Raw genomic sequence first — 26,739 nt, forward strand, 5'->3', positions numbered from 1 at the left:
TAATCAGATAATTCGAGACAACCTTGAGTTCTACCATGCTGTAGCAAAAGATAATTAGGGTGCGGACCATTTTCATTTATATAGTGCTTTGTGAACACAAATTAGTTAGCATAAATCAGTTAAATGACGAAAAATTAGGTGTCTATTTACTTGTGACCACTCAGTGTATATACGTTTTTATTTCAAGAAATTGCGAGTTATAAGGTAAACCTTCAAGCATCAAACTTTGGTCACCGTTGCAGCAGGCAGTATTGGACCAATTAGATTAAGTATTACTCAAATGCGTGATATACGTACCGCAACGTAAGCCTTGAATAATTCACTGTCTTTGTTTCTTTCTTTCACATACTGCAGGCAGTTACTTTGGTCAGTACAATACTTGATGTATGGACGAAAAATCTGGTCAAACTGTCACAAAAATCAGGCGTTTTAGCAATACAATTTGTTGTAAATAAAGTTAGACTTAATCTAAAAAAGTTAATATATATATATATTCAACTATAACTGGCACTTCAAATGCTCAGTTATCAACTAATTCAGTGGAGGACTTTTAACTTTAATGCTTACATTTATTAGTTCTTGGTGGAAAAATTGAAATTTGAAATGAGAACTGTAATAGCTAGGGTTGTGGTGATCGGTTATCAGTCATTGTCATATTAAGTAGTTTATGCGATTAACTATAATTTTTTTAACCATCTAAAGATCCAATGTAGAGTAAATGCACAATGTACAACATCACTTGTGAATACATTGGAGAAACGAAAAGAATAATAAATGTTAGATTTTAGGAGCATAAAAGACGCACTGTAATATTGATCTAACTGCCTTAGCTTACCATGCCTGAGAAGAACATATATATTAAATTGGAATAATACTAAAATAATTTGATATGAGCCACACACAGGACAAAAAAACATTAATAGAAACTTCTACATCCAGCTAACTGATGACACATCAAGCCAGCGTAGTATAGAAGTAAGTAAAACTTGGATACCCTTCTTTAGAGCATTTCAATAAAGTAGTTGATTCAAATCTAATAAAAACACCAAACAAATGGACATCGCATTAGCATTTCTATCAAGACGACCCAATATCGAATCCCCACCGCTACAGAAACGGGCCTTTTCTGGACCACTATGAAACGTAGGATAAAAATTGCTTAGTATATAGTTAATAATTAGACTTAGATGATTGTATAGGTTCCTAATAACGACAACGTTTATCACTTATTTCTAATTTCTTTTCTTTAAAGCGCATCTATTGTGCAAGTTTAAAAAGTCAGCATATACCCTAACTGGTAAACCTATTTTCGGCTTGATATTTTTTTTTAGCCACAACCAAACAAAAGAACGATGAAATTAAAGGATATTTTGATGAGTTTTCCAGAGCATTCTTGTTGGTAAGTGCTAAACAGCATTCATAATTAATTTGATAGAATCCATTAAGATTTCTTATAATAAAAGTTTTTATCGTCTAAAATATATTTGAAATTTCAAAAAAAAACTAACTTTATTCTGTCGAAAACAGTCAGAAAACAAACCAGAAATATTTATTCTGATTTTACTCTAACCTAGAAATAAACAAATGTACAAACAATCATCTTGTTGTTCTACTAAAACTAAACATATTTTGTTTAAACACAATATTATTATTTCGTTTTCTTTATTGCCCCCCCCCCGCCAGCTGTGGATCAGCAGTGAGTCAATGAGATAGCCCATTATGTAGCTTTGTGCTTTATAAGAAACAAACAAACAAACTATTTTCTTTATTAACTACCCCCATTTTCCCTTTACTCCTACACCACAACGTGAAATATAGTTTTCACTTATCTCGTGAATTAATGTGGTCACATAAAGAATTAACAAAGAGTATTATATTAGAGAAACAAGAAGTACAGGGTGAATATTAAGAAAATACCACAATTAAAATTATTATATCTAAAAAACTATTTGTCCCGAGGGAACATAATCGCCAGAAGCACATTGAGGATTGTAAGGGTTATACAAAAAGTTCGGACATAGTACGCGACCTCTCAAACCCACATTGTACTGTGTATATATATCACTTTCCTTGCATTACTTTAACTTGATTATTTTTCTCTCAGTTTAAACAGGTTATTTGAATACAATGCGTTTCAACGTTCGGAATCGTACGTCTGTTACTGGACTGTGCTCTCAAAATAACTGGACATAACTTGGGACAAAAGACAGATTCGGAAAGAAAATAGACGTTCAGTTCCTTATAAGTGCCCTAATATGTTAGAAAATTGATTTTCTAGTTGAAGCAAATGGAATCATAGATGACGTTTCTCCTGAACGGTCATCTGTAAATTTGTGGAACTAGTGTTAAACGTTGTTCAGATTATCGAAGACCAATCTGAAAAGCATCCCATTCGGACGGCAAGTAAGAGAGCTACTGCTCAAGAACTAGATTTCTCACCAGCTGCAGTATGGATAATAATGATAATAAAAATACTACAGCTCAAAGCTTGGGAATTTAGACGACCGTGTGCTGTTAAAAATGGTGACCCATCTTTGAGACTTGACTTTGCACTTTTGGTTCTGGCCAGATCTATGATCAGCGAAACGTAAGAATCGTATAGAAATGATAGTTTCATATTAATGGAATTCTCATTCCAAGTTATGCTGTAACGTACACCACCCGCAAGCATTACACCATTCACCTGCTGGTGATCCTGATGTTACTGTATGATGTGGCTTCACCAATAGTTTGACATCGATCCTTATCTCTTTGAAGTTATTGATGAAACCAGCCATGTCCAAACTGTTTCTGTAAATGGAGTCCGTTATGGGGAAATGTTTGAAGGCCACGTTATTTGACGCCTGGAGGAGCAAAGCATTATGTACACCACGCTCCTACAAGACGGGGCAATCCCTCATATCTGTCGTACCGTGAACAGACACTTTCACGGAAGACAGAATCTTAAGTTGTTTGTTCAGGCAGAAAGATTTGAAGATCTGCAAACTTTACAATTTTCAAAAGTATTCTTCAACTGACTGAACATCTGGTAAACATTTAATCATTATGCTACTGGCTAGGTTTTTAAATAACTCTTGTCATCGGGTAAATTTAAATATTCAACGAAACCCACAATAGAAAATGAGCTTTTAATAAAATCACACAGTTTAATACTAGTCATATATGTTAAGCGTGGTTACTGGACCTACATATCTTACCAGTTTTTGGTATGGTTGTAAACATTCTAAAAGCACTATCGTTTTAAAGATATGAAAGGATATTAAAATATTCTTACCTTAATTTAGAAAAACAAAACAAGGAATGACAACAAGCTGATCATACGACAATTAATTAATATCTAATGATATCTTGGAATATGTAATGAGATTATCTATTGTTTATATCGGGTGCGATTCCTTCTGTAGCCGAGAATAGTTTAATAGCCCTATTGGTTTGGCAAGAAACACTAAACACAATTCAAGTTATATTATTTTAATCCATTTTGGACTTCATTAAGATATTTTAATGCAACTTTCTTAAATTCTCATGTAGTATTCTTCTATACAGAGGAAAAAATGTGTCCTCAGATTCTCATATTGCCTTTATCTCCTCAGTAAAAAAAACTTTTTCCACTACTTAACTCCTCATACAATCTTTTTATCCCCAGAGTAAAAAAAGGGAGCTCCTTTTAAGACTTCCATATGGATTTTTTTCTGCCCCGTTAAAAAACATAACCCCCTTCTTAAATTTGTACATGGGACTTTAAGAACCAAAAGCCTGCTACTAGTCTGGATTAAATCACACAACCAATTAAAGGACACCAAGTTGCTATAGACATGTAAATGATTTCTTTACTGATACACATGTTCAACTATCTAAGCTTAGAACACTGGCTTTACTTTAGATCCTTTTTTTTTGTGTCATTTTTCACCCCCAGTTCACAGGAAGAAAAGTTTGAGAAAACGTGGAAGACTGGTGCCAAGTATTTAGTTGTTTTATATGGTGTGAGTCTTATGACATGTGAAGGTAATCTGTTTCTGGTTTTCATGTCAAGAAAATACTGCCACACCTGATTTTGTCAGCTGTTAAAGACAAGCAAACACTCTGCCACAGTTCTGTACATTTTTAGTAGATATAAATGTTGCTAATTTTAGGTATAAATATCACGTCGCAAGAAATTATTTCTGACTGCTAAGGCAGGGCGTAGGGATACACTACATTCGTACATAATGCAGTGATTTTCGAAAATTTATGTATTATTTCAATTTCATTAGTGATATAAAGTTTTAACCTGTAAGAACCCTTGTCTCATCAAGAGTGGCTGAAGCGGCTGTTTAATGACTCGGGAAGTGTTCAACATTGGTAAAAGATGGTTTTCCCAGAACCGATGGTTCGCCGAGTACACTTCTATGATGTTACTAAACAATCTCTCAGGTTCAATCTGAAAAAAGAAAAAAAAAACAATTGTTACGGAACAATGTCCTCGTATGCAACTACAAGACGGACTCACCATTTCAGTACTGCGTAATATCATTAGATGGAGTCAACATTTGATTACCGTGCAGGAGTATCACACAGACTCGAAATTCAACCACTGTAAAGGATCCTTACACAGAATTAACATTCGATAACTGCGCAGGAGCATGAGACAAATTCAACGTTCCACCTGCGCAGGAGTATCGGAGTTAACACTCGGCCACTGCACAAGAGTATCACACAGACTCAACACTCAATCCTGTGCAGGAGTATCACACAGACTCAACACTCGGTCACTGAGCAGAAATACCACTCAGACAGAGCAAACACTCGGCCAATGCGCAGGAGTATCAGACAAAGTTAACATTCGGTCACTACGCAGGAGTATCACACAGATTCAACACTCGGTCATTGAGCAGAAATACCACTCAGACAGAGCAAACACTCGGCCAAAGCGCAGGAGTATCAGACAAAGTTAACATTCGGTCACTACGCAGGAGTATCACACAGATTCAACACTCGGTCACTGAGCAGAAATACCACTCAGACAGAGCAAACACTCGGCCAAAGCGCAGGAGTATCAGACAAAGTTAACATTCGGTCACTACGCAGAAGCACCCTTTATGACATAACGCTTTAAATTTGAATAAAAATAACATAAACTTAGCCTACATTACCTTTTGGGGGGGATCGTACGACTTTAATTCTTACTTTCATCTATTAGCTTTCTCCTAAAACGTTAGCTCCAAAACCTTATATGCATCAAAAACATGAGTATATGATAACATATGAGCAGTTGGCCTGCTTTATCGAAGCTGTCTTAGTAAACAAAATGTTTAGAATTTTTATCACTGTGTTCTATTAGTTTGACTTTCAGTTTGAAATAATTTAGTTCATTTGGATGTACGACTGTAAACAACAAATACAAATACAAAATAATCAGTTCATAAAGTCTTACCTCGTTTAACACTCCTTCAGACTGTAAGTTACAAAGACAAGCTAGAAAAAGCTGCAACATAAAAAAATATTGGTAAGATCATCCAACTAAACTGTACATTAACAGCAAGATCACGTTAGTAACACCCATTATTAGTATCAAATATTTCAAATGGAACTGTTATGTTGCTTTAAATAGTAGCATACAATAAACATTCTTACACAACAACAACAACAACAATTTATAACGCTGAAATGATTTGTGCCTGATACGATCACCAAATTGTGCTATAATTACTAGGTTCTAATTAGTTCGTATCTTATATTTTGGATGTTAACCTGCTGCCATCTCTAGGAAAATCCTGAGAAGGACTGTATGCGGGGCAAGAGCTGCGTTCGATTTCGAGTTTTTTTAGAAAAGCCAGAGTGCTATTCGCCCAACTCTACGTAGATATAACATGGAACGATTAACAAAAGTGGCCAAAATGTTGTCACATATAAACTTTTCCTGATTGAAAAACCTCTTTTTTGTTTTTGGTGATCGAAGTATAGAACACACAAAGGTATATATATATATATATATACATTCTTTTGACATGTTATATATATATACTAACTAAAACTCTGAGATTGTTTGTCTGTAATTAAATACTGCAAAAACGGCACACAATAGCGCCATATTTGTAATAAAATGAGAATAGAAACAGAATGAAACAAGTTTCGTTAAAATCGGGCCACGGGTTACCGAGTTAGTGCCGTTTTTCGGGTCACTTTTATGAAAATTTCTAGCATGAGTAATTTTACATCACACTACCGTTCGCGCTCTTTACGAAACTTCTTACTTCAAATCTATTTCCCTGTCAATATTCCCATCTTCATGAAAAAGCGTAAGATGACAAAAACAATAATGTGCCTTGGTTATGGTAGGTAATTCGAAGAAAAAATAAAGTGTTATTGTTTCTTATTTGTAGAAGGTTTAAGAGGAAAGACCACAACATAATGAACTAATTCATCACAATACCTAAAAACTCTAATTTCACTTTTTCCTTTTACTCCCGATCAACAATCAAATATCATTTCTTGAATTATGAATAACACGAATGGATTGAAATATTTAATTAAATTATCTCAAAATAAACCTTCATTTCGGTTCAATGTTGAAATTAGCTTGAATTCTTCATAACCTCTGAATAGTGGGTGACACAAACAAATATTCAAACAAGGAGTTTTCGACAAAATCTCAACTGATGAAATTAGATGGCGCTGTTACCGCAAACTTACATCTGTGATGACTTTCAACCTTCTAATATAAAATACTTCAGTATGGAGAAGTTCCCAAATAGCGTCTTGTTGGTTCTTCATTCTCTTACTAAGAGCCTATAAACAAAAACATGCACTCGTTTTAGAGCACTGTAATTATTCCGTAAAAAAACAACACTATTAATAAAGAAAATACGAAAACATCATCTGTAGTGCACTGTAAAAAGCACTAAAATATCCTCTTCCTAGTATAGGATAATTACTTTTGGAAAATATCTTAGCTTATGGGTAGTAAACTCTCGGCCACAAAAGTAAAAGATAGGCCTGGAAAACTGTTTTTACGCACCTCTGATTTGAAATACGAAACGAAAAAATTAAGAGGAAAGTGACAAGCAAAAGTCTACAGCTGACGTGATTTTTAATCACAATGTTAATATGTCTGGTTTTCAGTGCTTCGCTAGTTTTCAGCGTTTAATACCGTAACATTACATATCTTTATTCTTCTTTAAAATTCTACCAACTTTTAGCTTCCAAAAATCTGATGTAATCAATATCTAGGTGTAAATGTTACAAAAAGTATGTCCTACTTTTTTTATTGTGAGTTTTCTATCTTTGAAAACATGATAGTCATTAGTTGAGAATTTCAATTATATGTAAATCATCAAAAATATAATTGTTTTATCTCAAGACTCTCCGAATTAACAACTTTGGTTATGGCTCATTCTCTAACTTTCTAATACTGCCAGTCACTGGTATAATGATTAGTGTACTAGGTTTTCTTCTGTCCGCCAGTTACCATGTCTAACAATCAAAAATATTTTCGGGGTTGGGAAAAGTAGGTTTTACAATGACTACGGGATTTAGTACGTTACATTAAAGCAATTTTAATAAGGCAAATCAGCAAGTTATGTGACAACCACAGCTGATACAAAATCGCGATGTAATGGCATGTATCAGAACTATATTTGGACATTGCTTGACGTTTTGTAGGTAATGTGTGATGTCATCAAAACATGATCGCTTTAGGGAATGGTATTTAATATTGGTATTTAATGTTTAATGGTATTTGTTCCGACGCAGAACATTCATACACTTAGTCGTATCATAACGATATTGTCACATACAGGATTTAGAATTTCCAACATGGGAATATTTCTTGCACTTAATTACATTAGAAAACAAAGGAATATCAGAACAATCCAGAAATAGACTTGCCCCTCAATCAGCGTTCAAATCGTAACGGAAAGAACCTGAACGACATTCCGGCACTTTTGGAACCTTTTCGCCAATAATTAAAAATCCTTTTGGAGTAAACTATATTCGAATATGATCACATACATGTGAACATGTATCAAATAATATCGCCGGCACGACATTGGGCCTGGTATGTCCTGATGGTTAGGGTACTCGGCTCGCAATCTGCGAGTCGCGGGTTCGAATCCCATCACTGAACATGCTCGCACTTTCAACCTTGGGAGCGTTATGAAGTGACAGTCAATCCCACTTTTAGTTGGTAAAGTGTAGCCCAAGAGTTGGTGGTGGATGGTATTGATTAGCTGTCTTTCTTCTTCTCTATCCCTTCTAAAATAGTCCACTAGTAGCTTTGTGCGAAGTTCAACAAACAAACAGTCGGGGCGTCACCTCGTTCTGGGATGTTACGACAGTAAATTTGGGCTGAATTAGTATAAAATGGAATGAAACAATAGGTATTTTTGTCAATTTGTTGTGAGTGTGTGCAAACATATTTTATAAATGTGACTGAATTTACAATTCACTTTAGTCTACAAAAACCGGATGTGAGCGGGGCAAATAACTAAGTAAACAGTCCTATTGGTTATAGAAAGTACAGGGACGAGTGACGTGTTTTGGATATGACAATGTCATGACGAAGCCTTTACAGTGTAAATTATGCAACGGGCCTATCGTCAAATGCATGGTTGTCAGATAGAGCCTGACCGGACGTATATAACGTACACTGACCTCAGAATTTTCCACAAAATCACTCCAATGATCTTCTAGTTTATAAAGGTCATCATGAGGAGTGTCAAAGGTCAATAACCCGGACTGCGGTGGGATACCGTTAACGCTATAGTGATTTAGTAGTTCTGTAAGAGTTTCCATTCGTTCCTTTTCCTGGTGCGTAAACAAAAAAATATGTATTAAATAACATGAAAACAGATATACATTGTAATTATGTACATATAAACAGTTGATACCGTTGTACACTTATTAAATATGAGGGAATAAAAAAAGCACTGCTAAAAGCTGTTACCATTTTAGCACAATTAAAAATAAATGTTTGTTCCAACAAAATCGAATACTTTAATAACAAATATAAATGAAAAAAATAAATTATTTAACCATTTTATCATTTTCTCCTCTTCTTTTTTTTTGCACTGTGTCACAACGTTGTTCTAAGGATCTCTAGTATCATTACATCAATCCAAATATCCCTATTTTCATTACATCTATCTACAGATCTTTAGTATCATTACACCAATTCAAATATCTCTAGTATCATTAAATCAATCTATAAATCTAGTATCATTACATCAATATATAAATCTCTAGTATAATTACATCAATCTATAAATCTCTTGTATCATTACATTAATCTCCAGATCTCCAGTATAATTACATCAATCTATAGATCTCTAACATCATTACATCAATCTACAGATATCTAACATCATTACATCAATCTACAGATCTCTAGTATCATTACATCAACCTACAGATCTCTAGTATCATTACATCAATCTATAGATCGCTATTATCATTACGTCAATCTACAGATCTGTAATATCATTACATCAATCTATAGATCTCTAACATCATTACATCAATCTATAGATCGCTAACATCATTACGTCAATCTACAGATCTCTAATATCATTACATCAATCTACAGATCTCTAGTATCATTACATCAATCTAGGGATCTCTAGTAGCCTTACATCAATCTAGGGATTTCTAGTATTACTACATCATTTACAGGTTTCTGAAAGTATTTGAATGTAATATCCTATTTTTACACTGGTGATTTTTATTCCTCGTTATGAGAACACTGCTGATTTTATATGAACTAAATAATTTCTATTTTGTCTGTCTTTTAGACGTAAGCTATCTTACGCAAGTAAACATTCTTAAAACAAAAACAAATAAGCAATTATAGTATCAACAATTTATATTAAATACCTTAAGTTAAGGAGTTATCATTTTTGAAAATAGTTTTATGCTTAGTATGGTATGTTGTACAATAGATGAGTAACTCATAGATAATAGCCTAGATAATACATAGAGTTATTATGCAGTCAAGAGATGACTACATAATACAAGTAAAATGAACGAAAAGTCATTTCACACTATTCCTGGCAGAGTTTAAAGACACAAATATCGAACAGAAACGTAATTAGTAATCAGTAATAGATATATGTATTTAAAATAATTACTATAGTTTGTATTTCTTTCTATTTCCTCCTCTATCTGTGGGTCGCGGGTTTGAGTCCCCGTCCCATCAAACATGCTCGCCTTTCAGGGGGGCTTTATAATGTGACGGTCAATCCTACTACTATTTGTTGGTACAAGAGTAGCCCAACAGTTGGCGGTGGGTGGTGATGACTAGCTGCCTTCCCTCTAGTCTTTCACTGCTAAATTATGGACTGCTAGCGCAGATAGCCCTCGTGTAGCTTTGCTCGAAATTCATAACAAACCAAACCAATCCTCCTCTATGTACTGAGTAGTTATTATTCATTTCATATATGCATTTGGTGTCAAATTTTGAATAAAAATGCTTAATGCGTATTTTTACATGTGAATTATCAGTTATAACAAGTTATAAAATACTATTTATCTATAAATTCCCCTATAGTGCCGATTCCTTTTCAGCTGTATAAATAAAAACAACCTCATGCCCAAAAACATAACTTACATATATCATGCCCATGAAATGAGGCTTATAGAACTAAAATAAAGATACGCCCCTGATAGATGGGGTAATTAAACCGAAGAGAAACCATACCCATGAAATGGGACTTATAGAACTAAAATAAAGATACGCCCCTGATAGATGGGGTAATTAAACTGGAGAGAAACTATACCCATGAAATGAGGCTTATAGAACTAAAATAAAGATGTCTCTGATAGATGGGGTAATTAAACTGGAGAGAAACCATACTCATGAAATGGGGCTTATAGAACTAAAATAAAGATACGTCCCTGATAGATGGGGTAATTAAACTGTAGAGAAACCATACTCATGAAATGGGGCTTATAGAACTAAAATAAAGATATGTCTCTGAAAGATGAGGTAATTAGACCGGAGAGAAACCATACCCATGAAATGGGGCTTATAGAACTAAAATAAAGATACATCCTTGAATAATGGGGTAATTAGACCAGGGAGAAATCTTACCCATGAAATTAGGCATATAGAACTTAAATAAAGATACTTCCCTGAAAGATGGGGTTATTAGTCTGGAGAATCATTTTAAAGGATCTACTTGGTTATAAACCGCTGATAATAGGGAAATAATCATTTCGAGGGAAAATCCGGAGTCGTAATGTTAAGATAATTACTAAAGTTCCTGGTGCGATCTTTGAACATCGATGGCAATACATAACTAGTAAAAGTTTTATAACGATATATTAAATTTATGTTTTTTAATAAACCTGTTAGAGTTTATATTAATATTTTTATAAAATAGATATTCGATACGTTTGTTCAACAATTAAATCGCCTGTTTAAAACCCATGTAGAAAAAATACTTGTGTCCCAGCTTTGGTTCTGACCAATTAGATTTGTTTATTAACAGGACGGTTTAGTAAAATGAAGCAACATTTCCTTATTAAAATAATATTATGTAATATATAACTTACACGAAAGATAGAAATTACAAAATGGTAAAATAACTTGCTTTTCTTTGCTGTAGTTTGTTTGTTGCAGAGCAAAGCCATATTGGGCTATCTACTGTGGCCACTGCGGGGAATCTAACTAGAAATTTTGGCGTTTTATGCTCATAGACTTACCCTGTCCCACTCGTGTGTGTTTTGGATATTCATGATGAGTTACACAAGAACTATCTGCTATAACTGACCCTAGCTACCCTAATGGAATAATGAGATTTGATCGTCACTCTTATAACTCGCCAAAATTCCCAAGTGTGTAGAGCGATTTTACGGCAATGTTAAAAATCAACTTAAAAAGTAATACAATGGAGATGGTGAAACAATAAAATAGCTTTCCACATCAGTGCAATGGTGATGATGGAAAATTAGAACATATCTTACAATTAATGTACAAACCACTCTAACAGAGACGACAGAAGATAAAGTAAAACACACACATTATAAATGCAATATCGACGATATAAAATAAAGCAAACAAATCGGTGTAATGAAAATGAAATGATGATAAAAATAAGCTTTACAAATAATATGGTGGAGAAAACATTTCGGGTGACAATCCCTCAGCGAATTTAAACATGGTAAACAAAAACGTTATATGATATGACTGATCGTTCAGCCTGGTAAGACGTGGTTTGATATCCTTACAGTACATAACGTTCCATTAAATAGCATTACCATCTATTAGGCTGAAGACAGGGTCAATTACATCAGCATATGGTGGCACAAAAATTTGTAGCATGTAGATATGAACAGAATAAGGCATAAAGGCTAACTATGTGAAATCTGTTTCTATCCATTTGTATACCGACACGGCTCATAGTTGCGGCTGCGAATATCTGAATCAACCTTTTTTTTCAAGCAGTTCTACACTGCTAACGACAGTTTCGGAAACGTGGAGTCACTTCGAAACAGGCTCCTTTCATTGGTCTAATTACTTTCCACGAGAATAAAACAAATTTTTTTCCTAGCCATGGTGTATAAACAATTTTGTGTACTGTGAGAGAATAGGCTGAGTAATCCACTGTTTGCATATTAGATCACATGATTAGGTTGATTTTCACAACAATAACAAATAATGGATTGCAAATATCCTATTTCATTCAATATCCATACACGACTAAGCGCTTCTAATAATAGTCGTCATGTTGTTTTCTTTTTAGATAATTTGTGCTTATGATAAAAAAATTTAATTCTTAACTTCCTCATGATACAAGTATTTGTTTGTTAATTATATCACGTCATAGCATCATTAAATATTAGAAATTCTGGTTTACCAAAAACTGAACATTCGGGGGAAAACTTACTTTACTCCCACTATAAGCAAAAATGTAAGTTTGAAATTGTTCGTAAAAAATCATAAATATATATATATACCTTCTTTCTCAAAATAATAAATAAATAAATAAATTAGCGTGCTTATATGTTTTATATCCAAATCGATAGGACTAGAAACACCTTTATGCCAATTTCCTAGACTGGTGACCCAAACTGGCTAATGAGGGCGCTTTTGACATAAACTACAAAATGGATCTGTTACACATATGTTCTGAACTTAAATTAGCAAAATTTAAATAATATTGATGAAAAATTATAAATCAAATGAATTACACATCGATAAAGTTTCCACCAGGGTGCGCTAGCGTCAGACGAAAAAGTAAACCTTTCTGTAAATAGGGTGGCTCTTTCTCAAACACTTCTTCATGTTTTCCAACCTACCGTTTTAGAGATATTCGAAAAAATCCCCGCTCTTCTAGTTAAAGCTGACCTAGCTTTGGAATTTTTTGTTGGTCCATCCTGTAAATTTAGGGCCATATCGTGTAGATCCTCTGTGGACAGCATGATAGCGCTCCTTCTGCTACTACGTTGACTCTGTAGAATCAGGATGTAAGCTTTAAAAAAACTCGGTGATATAGATACTCTCTAGAACAATAACACTTAACTGTAGATCCTTTAAAGGCAACATATCTCCTTAAAATCGTCACTAATGTACTCTTATACACTCCCCACCTATCGTAGCCATCATATGATCATGGACTATGACCATCTAAAATCATCACATAAAATAAGACATAAATTTACTTTTCCATCATCTTTCTTTAAGCCACGAGGTATTGAAGTGTATTTGTTGGTGTGTATGTGTAAATAAACTATGCCTACAACATCAAACATGAATCTACATAAGCTAATGATAAATATGAACATTATTATTTCAAATAGACTTACTAACATACAACAATTGGTATTTCCTAACTTAAAACAAAGGAAATCAACTCATTTTGTTGAGCTTGAGAATTTGAAAATAAAAATAATCAATTCATATTGTTGAACTCGAGAATTTTCTTTTGAAAAAAAGATAATCAATTCATATTGTCGAATTTGAGAATTTTAACAATTAAGATAATCAATTCATATTGTTGAATTAGAGAATTTTGAAAATAAAGAAAATCAATTCTTATTGTTGAATTTGAAAGTCTTAAAAATAAAGAAAATCAACTAGTATTGTTGAATCTGAGAATTTTCAAAATAAAGAAAATTAAATCATATTGTTGAATTTGAGAATTTTGAAAATAAAGAAAAGCAAATCATATTGTTGAATTTGAGAATTTTCAAAATAAAGAAAATCAAATCATATTGTTGAATTTGAAAGTCTTAAAAATAAAGAAAATCAACTAGTATTGTTGAATCTGAGAATTTTGAAAATTAAGAAAATCAACTAACATTGTTGAATTTGAGAATTTTCAAAATAAAGAAAATCGAATCATATTGTTGAATTTGAGAATTTTCAAAATAAAGAAAATCAAATCATATTGTTCAATTTGAGAATTTTGAAAATAAAGAAAATCAATTCATATTGTTGAACTTGAGAATTTTCTTTTGAAAAAAGATAATCAATTCATATTGTCGAATTTGAGAATTTTAACAATAAAGATAATCAATTCATATTGCTGAATTTGAGAATGTTAAAAATAAAAAATCAACTAACATTGTTGAATATGAGAATTTTGAAAGTAAATAAAATCAAATCATATTGTTAAATTTGAGAATTTTGAAAATAAAGAAAATCAATTCTTATTGTTGAATTTGAAAGTCTTAAAAATAAAGAAAATCAACTAGTATTGTTGAATCTGAGAATTCTGAAAATAAAGAAAATCAACTAACATTGTTGAATTGGAGAATTTTGAAAATAAAGAAAATCAATTCATACTGTTGAATTTGAGAATTTTGAAAATAAAGAAAATCAAATCATACTGTTGAATTTGAGAATTTTCAAAATAAAGAAAATCAAATCATATTGTTGAATTTGAGAATTTTAACACAAACGAAAATCAACTTATATCCTTGAGTTTGAGTTTCAAGCATATTTGATTTCATCATTAAATAAGTAATTAAACGGCATTAGAAATAGCTCTGGTACATTCCATCATATGTTAATGTATGTGTATCCTCTATTCACTTCAGACTGGAGTCACAAATTAAGTTATAACCTTATTTTTATTTTAATCACTGACCAATCAGGAAATTGTGTAACGCCAGTCCATACAGAGCAATCTTTATAAATCAAAAACACTTTATTTGCAACGTTTTATGAATGAAATATTTGACGAATAATCACAGACTCTCTCCCCCTCTATATGTATGTATATAACTAACTAAGAAAGAAATTGATATCCTATATAACTGTTTTTCACAAGATTTATTGGTGTGATTAATTTTGGGAGTAGCTATAGCGGTACCTATATATATAAGAAACTTTCAATTGCTTGTATCATATGTTAGCTAGTGCGTATGCCTTATGAAAAATGTTAGACTGTCATGTTGATTCATATTGTAAGACTATATATTTCTAGCTATGGTGCCCTCTGTTGGTGTACTTAAAACCTTTTTTATCTGCATAGGATATACTTTAAAAAATATATATAAGGTGTTAGTATTTTGTATAAAATGGTTTTCTCGTCTCATATTTGTTATTAAAACCTGTCGTTTATATATCGCTCTGATATACACTTTTGTAACTGGATTAGTTGATTATTAAAATAAAAAAAAGCCCCAAAGCTACATAATACATGATGTTCTCTGCTTTCGTTTATATACTACTCTGACGTTTTATAACTGTGTTACTTGATTAAAAAACTACCTTGAAGGTGCTTAAAATATGACGTGCTTTGCTTGTCGTTGATATATCACTCTGATATACACTTTTTGTAACTGGGTTAGTGGATTATAAGAAGAAAAAGTACCCCAAAGTTGCCTAAAGTTATTCACGATTTAGAAATATATATATATGTACATTTCTACGATTTATTTATGTTTGAGACGTTTGGTTTCTGAACCGAATTAGTTAACTATTATTGTAAATTGATCCGTTAACTTGAGAGGTGCAGTACCAAGAACGATTCTTTTATCAATCACCCAGTCCAACTTATATTTCCTAACATGGAAAGTGTTTTCCAGTGAGCACTGATGAAAAATTTAACGACTTAACTTACTTGATTCGCTTTATCACTTTCCTTAATAACTAAGCACGTTTCTCCGAGATTGGCCACGTAGTTCATGATTGATAGTTTGACTTTATACGCTGTGTTGTACAATCAAATCGCCTAATGTCTGAAGTCAATTATTCTCTCTCTTATTCAGGCCTAATGCTTGAGGACAATTCGGTGAATGTTTTTTTTTAATCATTTTGAATATCATTTTTTCATATACTGATGCCTAATTTCTAAAAAAACAAGAGTTTGACATCACAGTTTAAATAATCAAGTTTTGTGAAACTTTTAGAAGTAACTGTGGAGATAGAATTTTATATTTTGTTTCTTTACGGTGATTTCAAATCCATACAAGCACTTTTTTTTAATAAGACTCCATTTTTATAACTCCTGATAAGTTATTATTATTCTATAAAAAAATTCTCGGATCAGCAGTACGCTGCAGAGTTATAACGATAGAATTAGGAATTCAATCCCCACAGCGTACATAGCTCAAATAGCGCAGTGTGTAGCTTTTCTCTGAAACAAACCAAAATAAACAATTTTTTGCATCAGTGCATAATTTTTACATAAGTATGGCCATCTTTCAAACCGGTGACGTAGTAAAAATTGTGTGGCACAGTGTTTGTTGCTTAAAAATAACTGAAGCTTTGGGTAAAAACTTCGACAACATAGACGCGAAATTCATTTTGCTAATTTATAACTCCCTGTAAAGTTTAAAAACAAAATACTTTCAAATCTGGAGTGTAAACTTGCTTCTCACCAACTTCAGTTACTCGTACTGAATACCTTTGTTGTATGTTTTCACTATTGCTATTAAGAATTTATTATACCACTGTGTTTCGACTGAAATATAATTTTTACACATACAAATATATATATATATATACATTAACAAAAATATTTGATAGCTTACCGAAATCTTACGTGACTTCTCCTCCCTACTTCCAGTACTACCAACACTGCTAGTTCTACTGGCTGGAGGACGATTAGTTGAATTTCCAGCTACACCTTCTGTTGTGTCTTTTACTAAATTATTATCTCTATTAGGTCAAAATTCAAACCAACATATACCAGTTCACATACTTTAGTATTTTATATAACTCTTTGAATTATAACAAACAAGAAAATATGTTTCTGTTCCGACATCTATAATATATAAAACAATATTTTTTGTTCCTAATCTTAAGATATTTATCTTAAGTCGTAACAATGTTTTATAGATTCAGCACACCTGACTCTCGCTGTTATATAAGTTTAACATTAGAAAGAACAGTAAAGATAACAGCATTTCCTCACTATGGGTCTTAATACCGTGACCAACAAAACGTGTGTGCTGGTTAAGCTAATACCGTCTTCTGCAAACTGTTATGCATTAGAATGACTCGTATGTGAAATAGTTCGATGCTGTGTTAACAAGCCACGTGAGAGAAAGAACGACTTTTGAGACTCATAAGCTTAGCTGTTCCACACCATAAACTTACGTTTACACGCATATTTGTTATCTTAAAACAGTAAATTTTGGCAATAAAGTTAGAAAATAAAAACGACCTTTACTCTCCAGATAATATAAAAATTTTTATTTCAGCTAATGTTTCAGCATTGTGGTTTCATCAGGGCTAGTAGTACAAGAACTGTACTAATGATAGTAATAAATTATGCTTTCATGGAAAGAGTCCAGTCAGCAGACGGAAAAGAAAAACTTCAAAATAAAGTCTATACGAAAAATAAAATAAAGAGGCAATGGTAATTTTACATAAATTATAAATAATTTGTACATGTCAACGCAGAAAGAAAAAAAAAGGTACAAGATGCACACGACAACATATGAAACCGTAATCCATAAGATGCCACTTCATGCACAACGCAACCGATAAGACGGTACGACAAGCATAAGAAAATATAACGTGTACATCCCAACTTGAGATGTGACGCAGCGTCCTCATAACGTTCCTGCACGTTATCTAACGTTTTAAAGAGATTTGAATAATTAACACTGACTTACCGTTAAAATATCTTACATAAAAATACAATAAATAAATTAAAAAGTTTGAATTTAAGATATTAAGTGACATATACAGTCACGCGCCTGTTGGCAGTTTATTTTCTATCAATCTAAACATCTTGTTATTTATCATAGTCACTATGCTTTTCCTTTTCGCCTGGATCTTGAAAATGATGAGTTACAGTTTATCTTAATGGTATGATCGATAGATGTTGTATTTCTAGATTTTCTGTAGGCAGACCTGCTCTTACCTTCTCTAGTTACAGTTTCATACTAGTTTCATCTTCCCTCTGGGATAAATCGTAAGTTACGGCTCATAGAATTCCCCTCACTCCTACTTTTAAAGAGCACATAGTGTTTCTTGTTTCATACGAACGCCATAACAGAGTGAAACAAATACAGTGTTTCCGATCTGAAACTTTTGACCACGTCACACAAAGATATATATATATATATGTGTGTGTGTGTGTGTGTGAGTGTATACGTACGTGTGTGTGTGAAAAACGGAAAATAATTAGCTTTGATTGGTTTTCTTCCTTTAAACCTTTAGATGTCATTTAAACAATATTTTTTTTCGCATCAGGCGTTTTTATGATAGATTTTATCAGATTACAAGAAGAGTATAAGCATTTTAAATTTTGCTCAGTGTGTGTTTGGGGGGGAGGTGCATTACATCCTGGAGAGAGAGAGAAACAAAAGAATGGTGAACACGTAGATTTATTAATCTAACACCAGAGTTTTCTACAAAATGCTGCTATTAAAGTGATTCTACTGCTATTACACTGAACAGATAACAGGAAGTAAAAAAAACATTATCCATACTGAGCGAAATAAGCAAAAGTGCCAGAAAACTAAGTTCGATACCTCACATTCGATCTTGCTCGCCAAATCACATGACTGTTGTTTTCAATACCTCCAAGCATTCAGATTTTAACCCTAGGTAACTTAAAATGTATTCCTCTGTAACAATAGGTAATGAGGAAGAATTAATAACAATTAACCTTAAATTGGCCCGGAATGGCCAGGTTCTTAGGGCGCTCGACTCGCAATCTGTGGGTCGCGGGTTCGAATCACCGTTACACCAAACATGTTCGCCCTTTCAGTCGTGGGGGCGTTATAATGTGACGGTCAATCACACTATTCGTTGGTAAAAGAGTAACTCAAAAGTTGGCAGTGGGTGGTCATGACTAGCTGTCTTCCCTCTAGTCTTACACAGCTAAATTAGGGACGGCTAGCGCAGATAGCACTCGTATAGCTTTGCGCGAAATTCATAACAAACCTAACCTTATATTTTTCGGTAACTGCCATTTTACACCAATGAGAAAAGTTAATGCGGACAATAAGTTTGGCTTGAATGTTGTGAACAACTTAAAAAACGATAGTAGAAAAAAAATGTTTAAAAAAAAATATATTTATATTCCGGCACAAAATGTTTTTTTTTGTTCTTGCTGTTTTTTTCAAATACTAAAAATGTTTGGAAGAATGTAATTTTTTTAATTCAAGAAAATTGTCTGTAAAGTGTAAGCTCGTACGAAAAGTGTTAATTATTAAAGATGATTATATTTAGTTGTTTTTCTTTCTCTTGTAAAGTTCTAAATATCAGCATATCAGACAGAATGAAAATAATTTAAATTTCACATACTATGTGCTTTTAAATTTCAACAGCACCTTGTACGGCACATGGACTAAGTGACCAGGTCAGAGATCACTGAGGTTCACGCATTAGTCATTCCTAATTTAGACCTGTTTATTAGAGAAAGGATGACCAGTCAGCAGTACCTGCCGCCTAAGTGGCTACTCTTAACCGTGCAGTGGAATTAGCTGTCCTGGTTCAAATGCAATGCCCCTACAACTGAAATTGTCGAGAATATTCAACGGCATATCGTGGCTTGACCCTAGGACCTTTGGAACACGCTAACCATTTTGTTCAAACGTGGAACATATTTGATGTGAAACAATTTAACTGTAATTACGTTTCTCAGACATATGTTATCAATTATCTTTCTTCTAAACCATAAAATAAAACAGTGAATAGGGAATATTTTCTCACAATAATTATCATAATAACTTCTCTAATCTTCATTTAAAAGACTCACTAAATAAAAAACAAACAAACAGAGTTTCAGGTTTTTAAAAGTATTTATGTTGTATTAGCTCACCCCAACTTCTTCACCTGACTTTTATCATCTACAAAATTATTCAAATTCATAGTTTCTCAACCATGAATATTCTACCAACCATGTTAAAAGTCATTTTATTTTTTTATACTCGTGGAGATATTCTAACTTTAGATTCAGTGTTTTTCTTGTATTACCCTGAACATAGCTTAAGAAGGTCGTTAGTATTTGCATATAATTAGAGATGGTGTGATGTGGTCTGTAAATTATTGAACTGGCGTGAAAAATCGCTTAAAGTGGTTGTTGGTATTTCTGTACAGTTGAAGATGATATAATTGGTCTGGATGTATGTAGTGGATTAGTGTGGAAAATCGCTTTAAGGTGAACAGTAAAATACTGCTTGTATAGTGATAGATATGGCGTGGTATGAATATCAACTTATCCAGAACAGGCCTTTGTAAAGCAGATATCTTTTGTCTGTAAATTGATACATTATTGTATATCTGTAGATATGATCATTGGTTTAATTGTTGCTTTCTTCGTTTTCTGGTTTAGTTGAAGTTGTGCTTGTATTTACTGGTCTAGCTTGCTGCTTTGTAGTGATAGGATTTGTACCACAAGAAATGACTTTATCAAAAACGATTAATAATACATTTTAAGGTGTAACAAATATTTGGTATTTCATACACTTGTCATAAGATTAAAGTATTAGGCCTATTAAATTTTAAAACACTACATTTTTATTTGATTTCTTAGAGATTTTCAAGAATTAAAAGAGTATATAGTAACAGTATTCCAACCACACTACATTTATCATATCCATTGCTGACGAAAAGTATAATTGTAATAATTGTTCGCCGGCTTGTAAAACACGTACACACCATAATAATTATTTCATACACTACCGTTTCATCTCTTTTCTTTTGGCATAATATAAAGTTCTTCATTATAAATGGTTCATCAGAAACATCACCCAAGAGTTAATATCAACCAACTGTCTATTTTCATCCGTGAAATAATTAAACTGCGCATGATCGTCAATATAACGTTTTGTTGTTGTTGTTTTAGACGGATTTGTATTTCAGCTCATGCTAGTTGGACACTGAAGTCAACCTTCAGTAGAAAGGTCAGTAGTAGGTCAATATCTCTCTTTTCTTGGTATCGTAGCGAGCTCGCTGCGATACATCCTGGAAATCATTAAACTAGGCGTGGCGGCAGGAATTGTCAGTGTAGGGGACACAGGAACGAAAGCGGTTCGGTAACATATATTTCCCTTGTGGCTATATAGTGTAGAAGCGATGGTCATATTAAAGTTTTAACAATTATCTACTATTGTATATAGCTGTTCAGAACAACAGCAGTCTGATGCTTAAAAGTGTTATTGTAACGGCTTCTATTTTTTTGAGCAGGTTCTTCCTAATTATTCGGTAAAAATAATGTAATGTTTAGTCCACTTATTTGTAACGAGCTGTTCATTTCTTCGATAATGTTTGCAGGCTTCGTTCGAAGATAGGCTTAACAATTACAAGTTCAGAGTCACTTACTTGTTGAAATTACTCTCGTATTTATAGCATAAAAATCAACAAAAATGAACAGCATTGAACTGACTAATATTTGAATAACTCACTAACTGACTGGCTAACTCAGTCATTTATATAATATTTCCAAGTCTATAGAAAATTTGAGATGTCACGTCAAATTTATACACTCAGTAAGTTTCTTGCTTATCACGCATTATCATAACTTCATGCAAAAATTCCCTCTGGCAAACAATACAAAATATCTAAATTAGAATATTAAAAAAATAGCCTACAACAGTACGATTGATAATATCAAGATAGTTTGAAGAATTATCTGGGAATAATATATGTAGAACAGTTTGAACCATAATATTATACTAACTTCTGGAACAGTGTTTCTCAACCTTTTCCAATATCGTTCACCACGAAAAGTTGTTCACAACAGCTCACTCACCCCAGTTCGAAAAAAAGTACAAAATTAAAACGCAACATTCTTTATTATGACTTAAATATATATCAAACTACAACTAGAATGAATACAACATAAAATAAACTACAACTAGAATATATAATAATAACTTTTTTGCTCTTGAATTTGTTGTATACTCATTCAGCCTGATCCCATTATCCAAGTTGAGAAGCACTGATCTAGATCCTAAACAAAACTTTATAACTTCTACTTTTCCATGTTTATTTAATACATGTTACTTTGTCATTTCAGGAGTCAACAGTTCAGTCTCTAAAATTGTTATTTTCAACTAAATCCGACAACATGCCTCTTTTGGTTCATCATTGCGATTAGACTTAGTTCTGCTAGATTATCACAAGTTTGGTAACTGAATCGTCAAACTATTATAAACCAACACAATATTTATGTTCTAACCATTGCAATGATTAAATTAAAGAGCTAACTTTACTATTACTTTCCAGGAACATACTGGTGTAATAATTTGAGTTGTTGAAAAGTGCAATATTAGTAAATTCAAGGGGGTAGCTCTTTAACCCAGTTGGTAGAGCACTCTTCTGTAGTATTAGAACTTTCAGGTTCACATCAGAGGTGAGGAAATGTATGTATATATTGGAAGAAACAATTACCACAGTGGATTAGATATAACTGAAGAAGACTGGGGTGTATAACCTAGCAACAGCTTAATGTAATAAAGCTGATAATGTTTTTCACCCAGTGAACTACGATCCACAAAATCATCATACGGAACAGAAGTATGCAAACAACTACCTTAAAACTGACCTTCACCAAGTTCTATAGTTTTTGTTTTTTTCATAATGATCTTTAACAGAGGAATCATTTCCTTTCGAAAATAAAATAACCACTCAAGGAAATTATGTAACGACATTTAAAAGTTATATTATGACTTTTTACTATTTTTTATTTAAAAAATAATAATAATTTAATCTTGAATCTCGTATGATAGTTAAAAATTGCTTTCAATCCTATGACATCTGATCATTTAGTATTTATTTAGGTGGGAAGGATAACGCCAAAGAAGTCCCCAACCTCAAATGTCAAGAAAGTTACACCCAGCATCCAGCAGTGTATGCAGACATCACGACACTATAGTGTTGGACTATTTCACCATAGAGACACCATAATCAAGTGTATATTGGCAACAAAATAAAGGCTCTAAGAATCTCAAATATTGTAATATAATAGATATTGTCTGTGCTGGACACCAGGTGCTGTAAGATGAAATAATCTGGCAAGTAGAGATCTGCAAATTTTGAAACCATCTCTGGCTTGCCACAGTGATCCCCACTGAGTCCTGTCCTCTTCAATGTAAACACACCTGATCTAGGCAGCATACTAGAAATCCCCGAAATGACACCATATATATTGATGATATAATTGTTTCAGACATGTCCCACATGCTAGTGGAAATTGTGGAGCGTCTACAAGAAGCGGCAAAAGCCTCTGCCAGTAGATTATACATACAAAATGTCCATCCAACTAGATAAAGTCTTCGAATGTCGGCTACTATATCTCACATAGACACCTCTCTCTCTTCATGCTCATAAGAACTCTGCCACTAATCTTCGTGTCGTGGAGGACTACAGATTGCAAATGTCTGCACATATTGATCATCTAAGAGAAAAATTACTGAAGATTTATCCTTCTCAAATATGCTGTAGCCCAAATAATGCAGCATGGGACATCATCAATTTGATGAAAGCAACAGACATGACTAGAATAGAGTATGAAATCCACTTGTACGCATCAGAAATTGTCAGTGTGCAAAATTCAGCCATGAGAACAGCAACAGAAGCAACCAAAACAACACTCTCTGATAATTTGGACTTCTGGTTTAGTTAGAGCAGCATCAGTACAAGATAAATAAGTCTAGACAGCAAAGTGATATTCAGAGCAACCACAACTGTACCTCACACACTATATCAGCACTTGCGAGAGAGAACAGATGAAGCAGTAAAATAAAAGTTTAAATTAGTCAAGCCATGGGTCAGTGAGGCCGAGAAAAATGTACTGGGGATATATATTCACTGGAAAACATCAAGAATATTAAGTGGGCCCAAGAACATAACATTAAATTAAACACAATAAGGATTAGCAGTAGGATGTGAAGTGTAAAGTCGGGATTAGTCAAAAACAGCCAAAGTCATGGAATGGGTATATGAGCAGAGATAATAGAAATGATTGGTTCAGTCAATAAATATGTGACTGCATTAGCAGGAGTCATGTGAAGGGATTGGTATCTAAAGCTAGAAAGGTCTACTGACATGAACTAGCTATCCAGTTCATTCACAGTAGAATGTGAAGCATACGAGGATGCACTTGTCTGGTGGACTAGTAACAGTGAAGTTCATGAGAGGATCATGCTTTTGGCAGACTCTCTTAATCTAATCACCAAATTTGAGAGAGACGTTTTGTCCAAAGAACATGAGTAAAATCTTTGAGAGCTTTGAAGGCTAATAATGGCATCTTATTCAATGATAAAATGGACCACCTAGCCTGTAATGTACAACTTTTGGATGATCTGATGAGATCTTCAAATTATTTTGTCAGTGAAATGGTATCTAGATCAAAGGAACAAGTAAAAATGGAATAGAGGCCACTGGTCAATTGAAATACTAGATAGAAGAGGCACGTGGGTAAAACAAAATAACGGCCTAGCTATCTAACGAATGAATATTTGCTGTAAAATCGTTATCAATGCTATAGGTGTAGTAACCAATTTGGCTGCCAATTTCGATTTCATTCCTTTAACTCGAACGCTAAATCCTTTTTTGGGCACACCATTTTTCACATCTAAGATGTTTTTGATTAGATATCATGACTTTATATCAATGCACACCAACAAACCACAGAAAATAAGAAATTAACACTAGATAGTAACCCACATTATCTTTACAAACGCAGCCCTGTTATTTGGAACAGACATATACTTTACAGAACCAACTAGATTCTTTAAAATATATGGTGGTAGTTTTTCCTGTCTAAAACAAATGATAATGACTTCCATTATAGTAACGCCATGGAATATAGATTAACAGATTATTGTCACTTAAACTCATATCACAAGACATTAAACGCTCTTTAATAAGAAGAATTTAATAAAATTTAGCAAATTTGTGCATAAAAGTTGGCATTGAATAATGAATGATTCTTTTGAAAACTTCAGCTAGAAACTGCTAATCTAGTTTGCTTGGCCTAATCAATACTTATGTATCTTCACGTGCTATCATCCAGTAGTATTGCTGCTCTATATCATTCGTCTTTAATTCCAATGACAAACAATTAGAAACAGTCCACCTTTACTGTTAGATGAGGCTGTAATACACCTTTCAGACCGATAGGTCACGTGACTTTTTGCAGTGACATGCCCAAACATTTTGGTAAAAATTGAGCGATTTTTTAAAATAACTTTGCACACATGACTTATATGTAGACCAAATATGACATTTAATTGTAGGTTATAAAGATCTATCAGTGTTCCAAATTTGAAAACAATCCATAAAAGCTAAATATGTTTATCTATCGAATAAAGTTTCCGTATTTTCCGTCCGAAGAAATTCAATCAAAATTGGAGATTTTATATCTCATGTGTTTCTTAATGGATTCCCTTGAAGTTTGGTATGTGAAGTAAGGGTCCAGTAGTGCACATCCGCTAAAAATGTGCTACAGTTTGGATTAAAAAATCAGAGCTACAGAAAGTGGAAAATTGCTAAACTATCACTCCTGTTAATAACACACAGTGTGTCCTGCAGGTTCTTTTGGCTGCATGACAAACTACCGCGCGTCTTCACAATTAACAACTGTGAACGAGTCTATTTAATGAGAGAGCAGAGCACAGACAGCCCATTGTACTATTATTTTTTGTATAGCTTTGCGTTTAACAACAACCAAATCAAAGTCTCGACTCTAAAAGCCCAGGGACTGATTCATCCCACTTAAGTTCGCATTACTCATACTCTCTACTCTAGAAGCCCAAGGACTGATTGATTCCACTTATGTTCGCGTTACTCATATTCACGACTCTAGAAGTTCAAGGACTAATTGAGTCCACATAAGTTCGCGTTACTCATATTCACGACTCTAAAAGCCCAAGGACTGATTGATTCCACTTAAGTTCGCGTTACTCATATTCACGACTCTAGAAGTTCAAGGACTAATTGAGTCCACTTAAGTTCGCGTTACTCATATTCACGACTCTAGAAGTTCAAGGACTAATTGAGTCCACATAAGTTCGCGTTACTCATATTCACGACTCTAGAAGCCCAAGGACTGATTGATTCCGCTTAAGTTCGCGTTATTCATCTTCACGGCTCTAGAAGCCCAAGGACTAATCGATTCCATTAAGTTTGTATTACCCATTTAGCGATCAGTTAAAAATAGGAATCAGGATTTCTAAAACTCCTCCTTGAAACAGTTTACATTTTCTACACAGCATTAAACGAGGTGTTTGACATTAGCTATTTTATATTATCGTTCACCTTAATTTAGGCATGTCTTAGAACGTTATCAACTTTTTATCGTTATTAATCGTCAAACATATCCAACTGATATATACACAGCGTGGTCA

General features: G+C 33.3%; 1 protein-coding gene across 1 annotated transcript in view; it reads right to left on the reverse strand.

The window, feature by feature from the left end:
- Positions 1–13,371, reverse strand: part of LOC106458698 (pleckstrin homology domain-containing family G member 5-like) — a 29,042-nt gene extending 15,671 nt beyond the window's left edge. The window contains exons 1-6 of the mRNA XM_022384972.1: positions 13,276–13,371; positions 8,632–8,784; positions 6,673–6,768; positions 5,414–5,464; positions 4,271–4,420; positions 298–408 (exon numbers count right to left, since the gene is read on the reverse strand). Coding sequence (XP_022240680.1) covers positions 298–408; positions 4,271–4,420; positions 5,414–5,464; positions 6,673–6,768; positions 8,632–8,784; positions 13,276–13,371 — 657 coding nt within the window. The remainder of the gene's footprint in view (positions 1–297; positions 409–4,270; positions 4,421–5,413; positions 5,465–6,672; positions 6,769–8,631; positions 8,785–13,275) is intronic.
- Positions 13,372–26,739: the final 13,368 nt, after the last annotated feature.

The sequence above is a fragment of the Limulus polyphemus genome, unplaced genomic scaffold (genome assembly GCF_000517525.1).
Source record: "Limulus polyphemus unplaced genomic scaffold, Limulus_polyphemus-2.1.2 Scaffold502, whole genome shotgun sequence".
Taxonomy (NCBI): domain Eukaryota; kingdom Metazoa; phylum Arthropoda; class Merostomata; order Xiphosura; family Limulidae; genus Limulus; species Limulus polyphemus.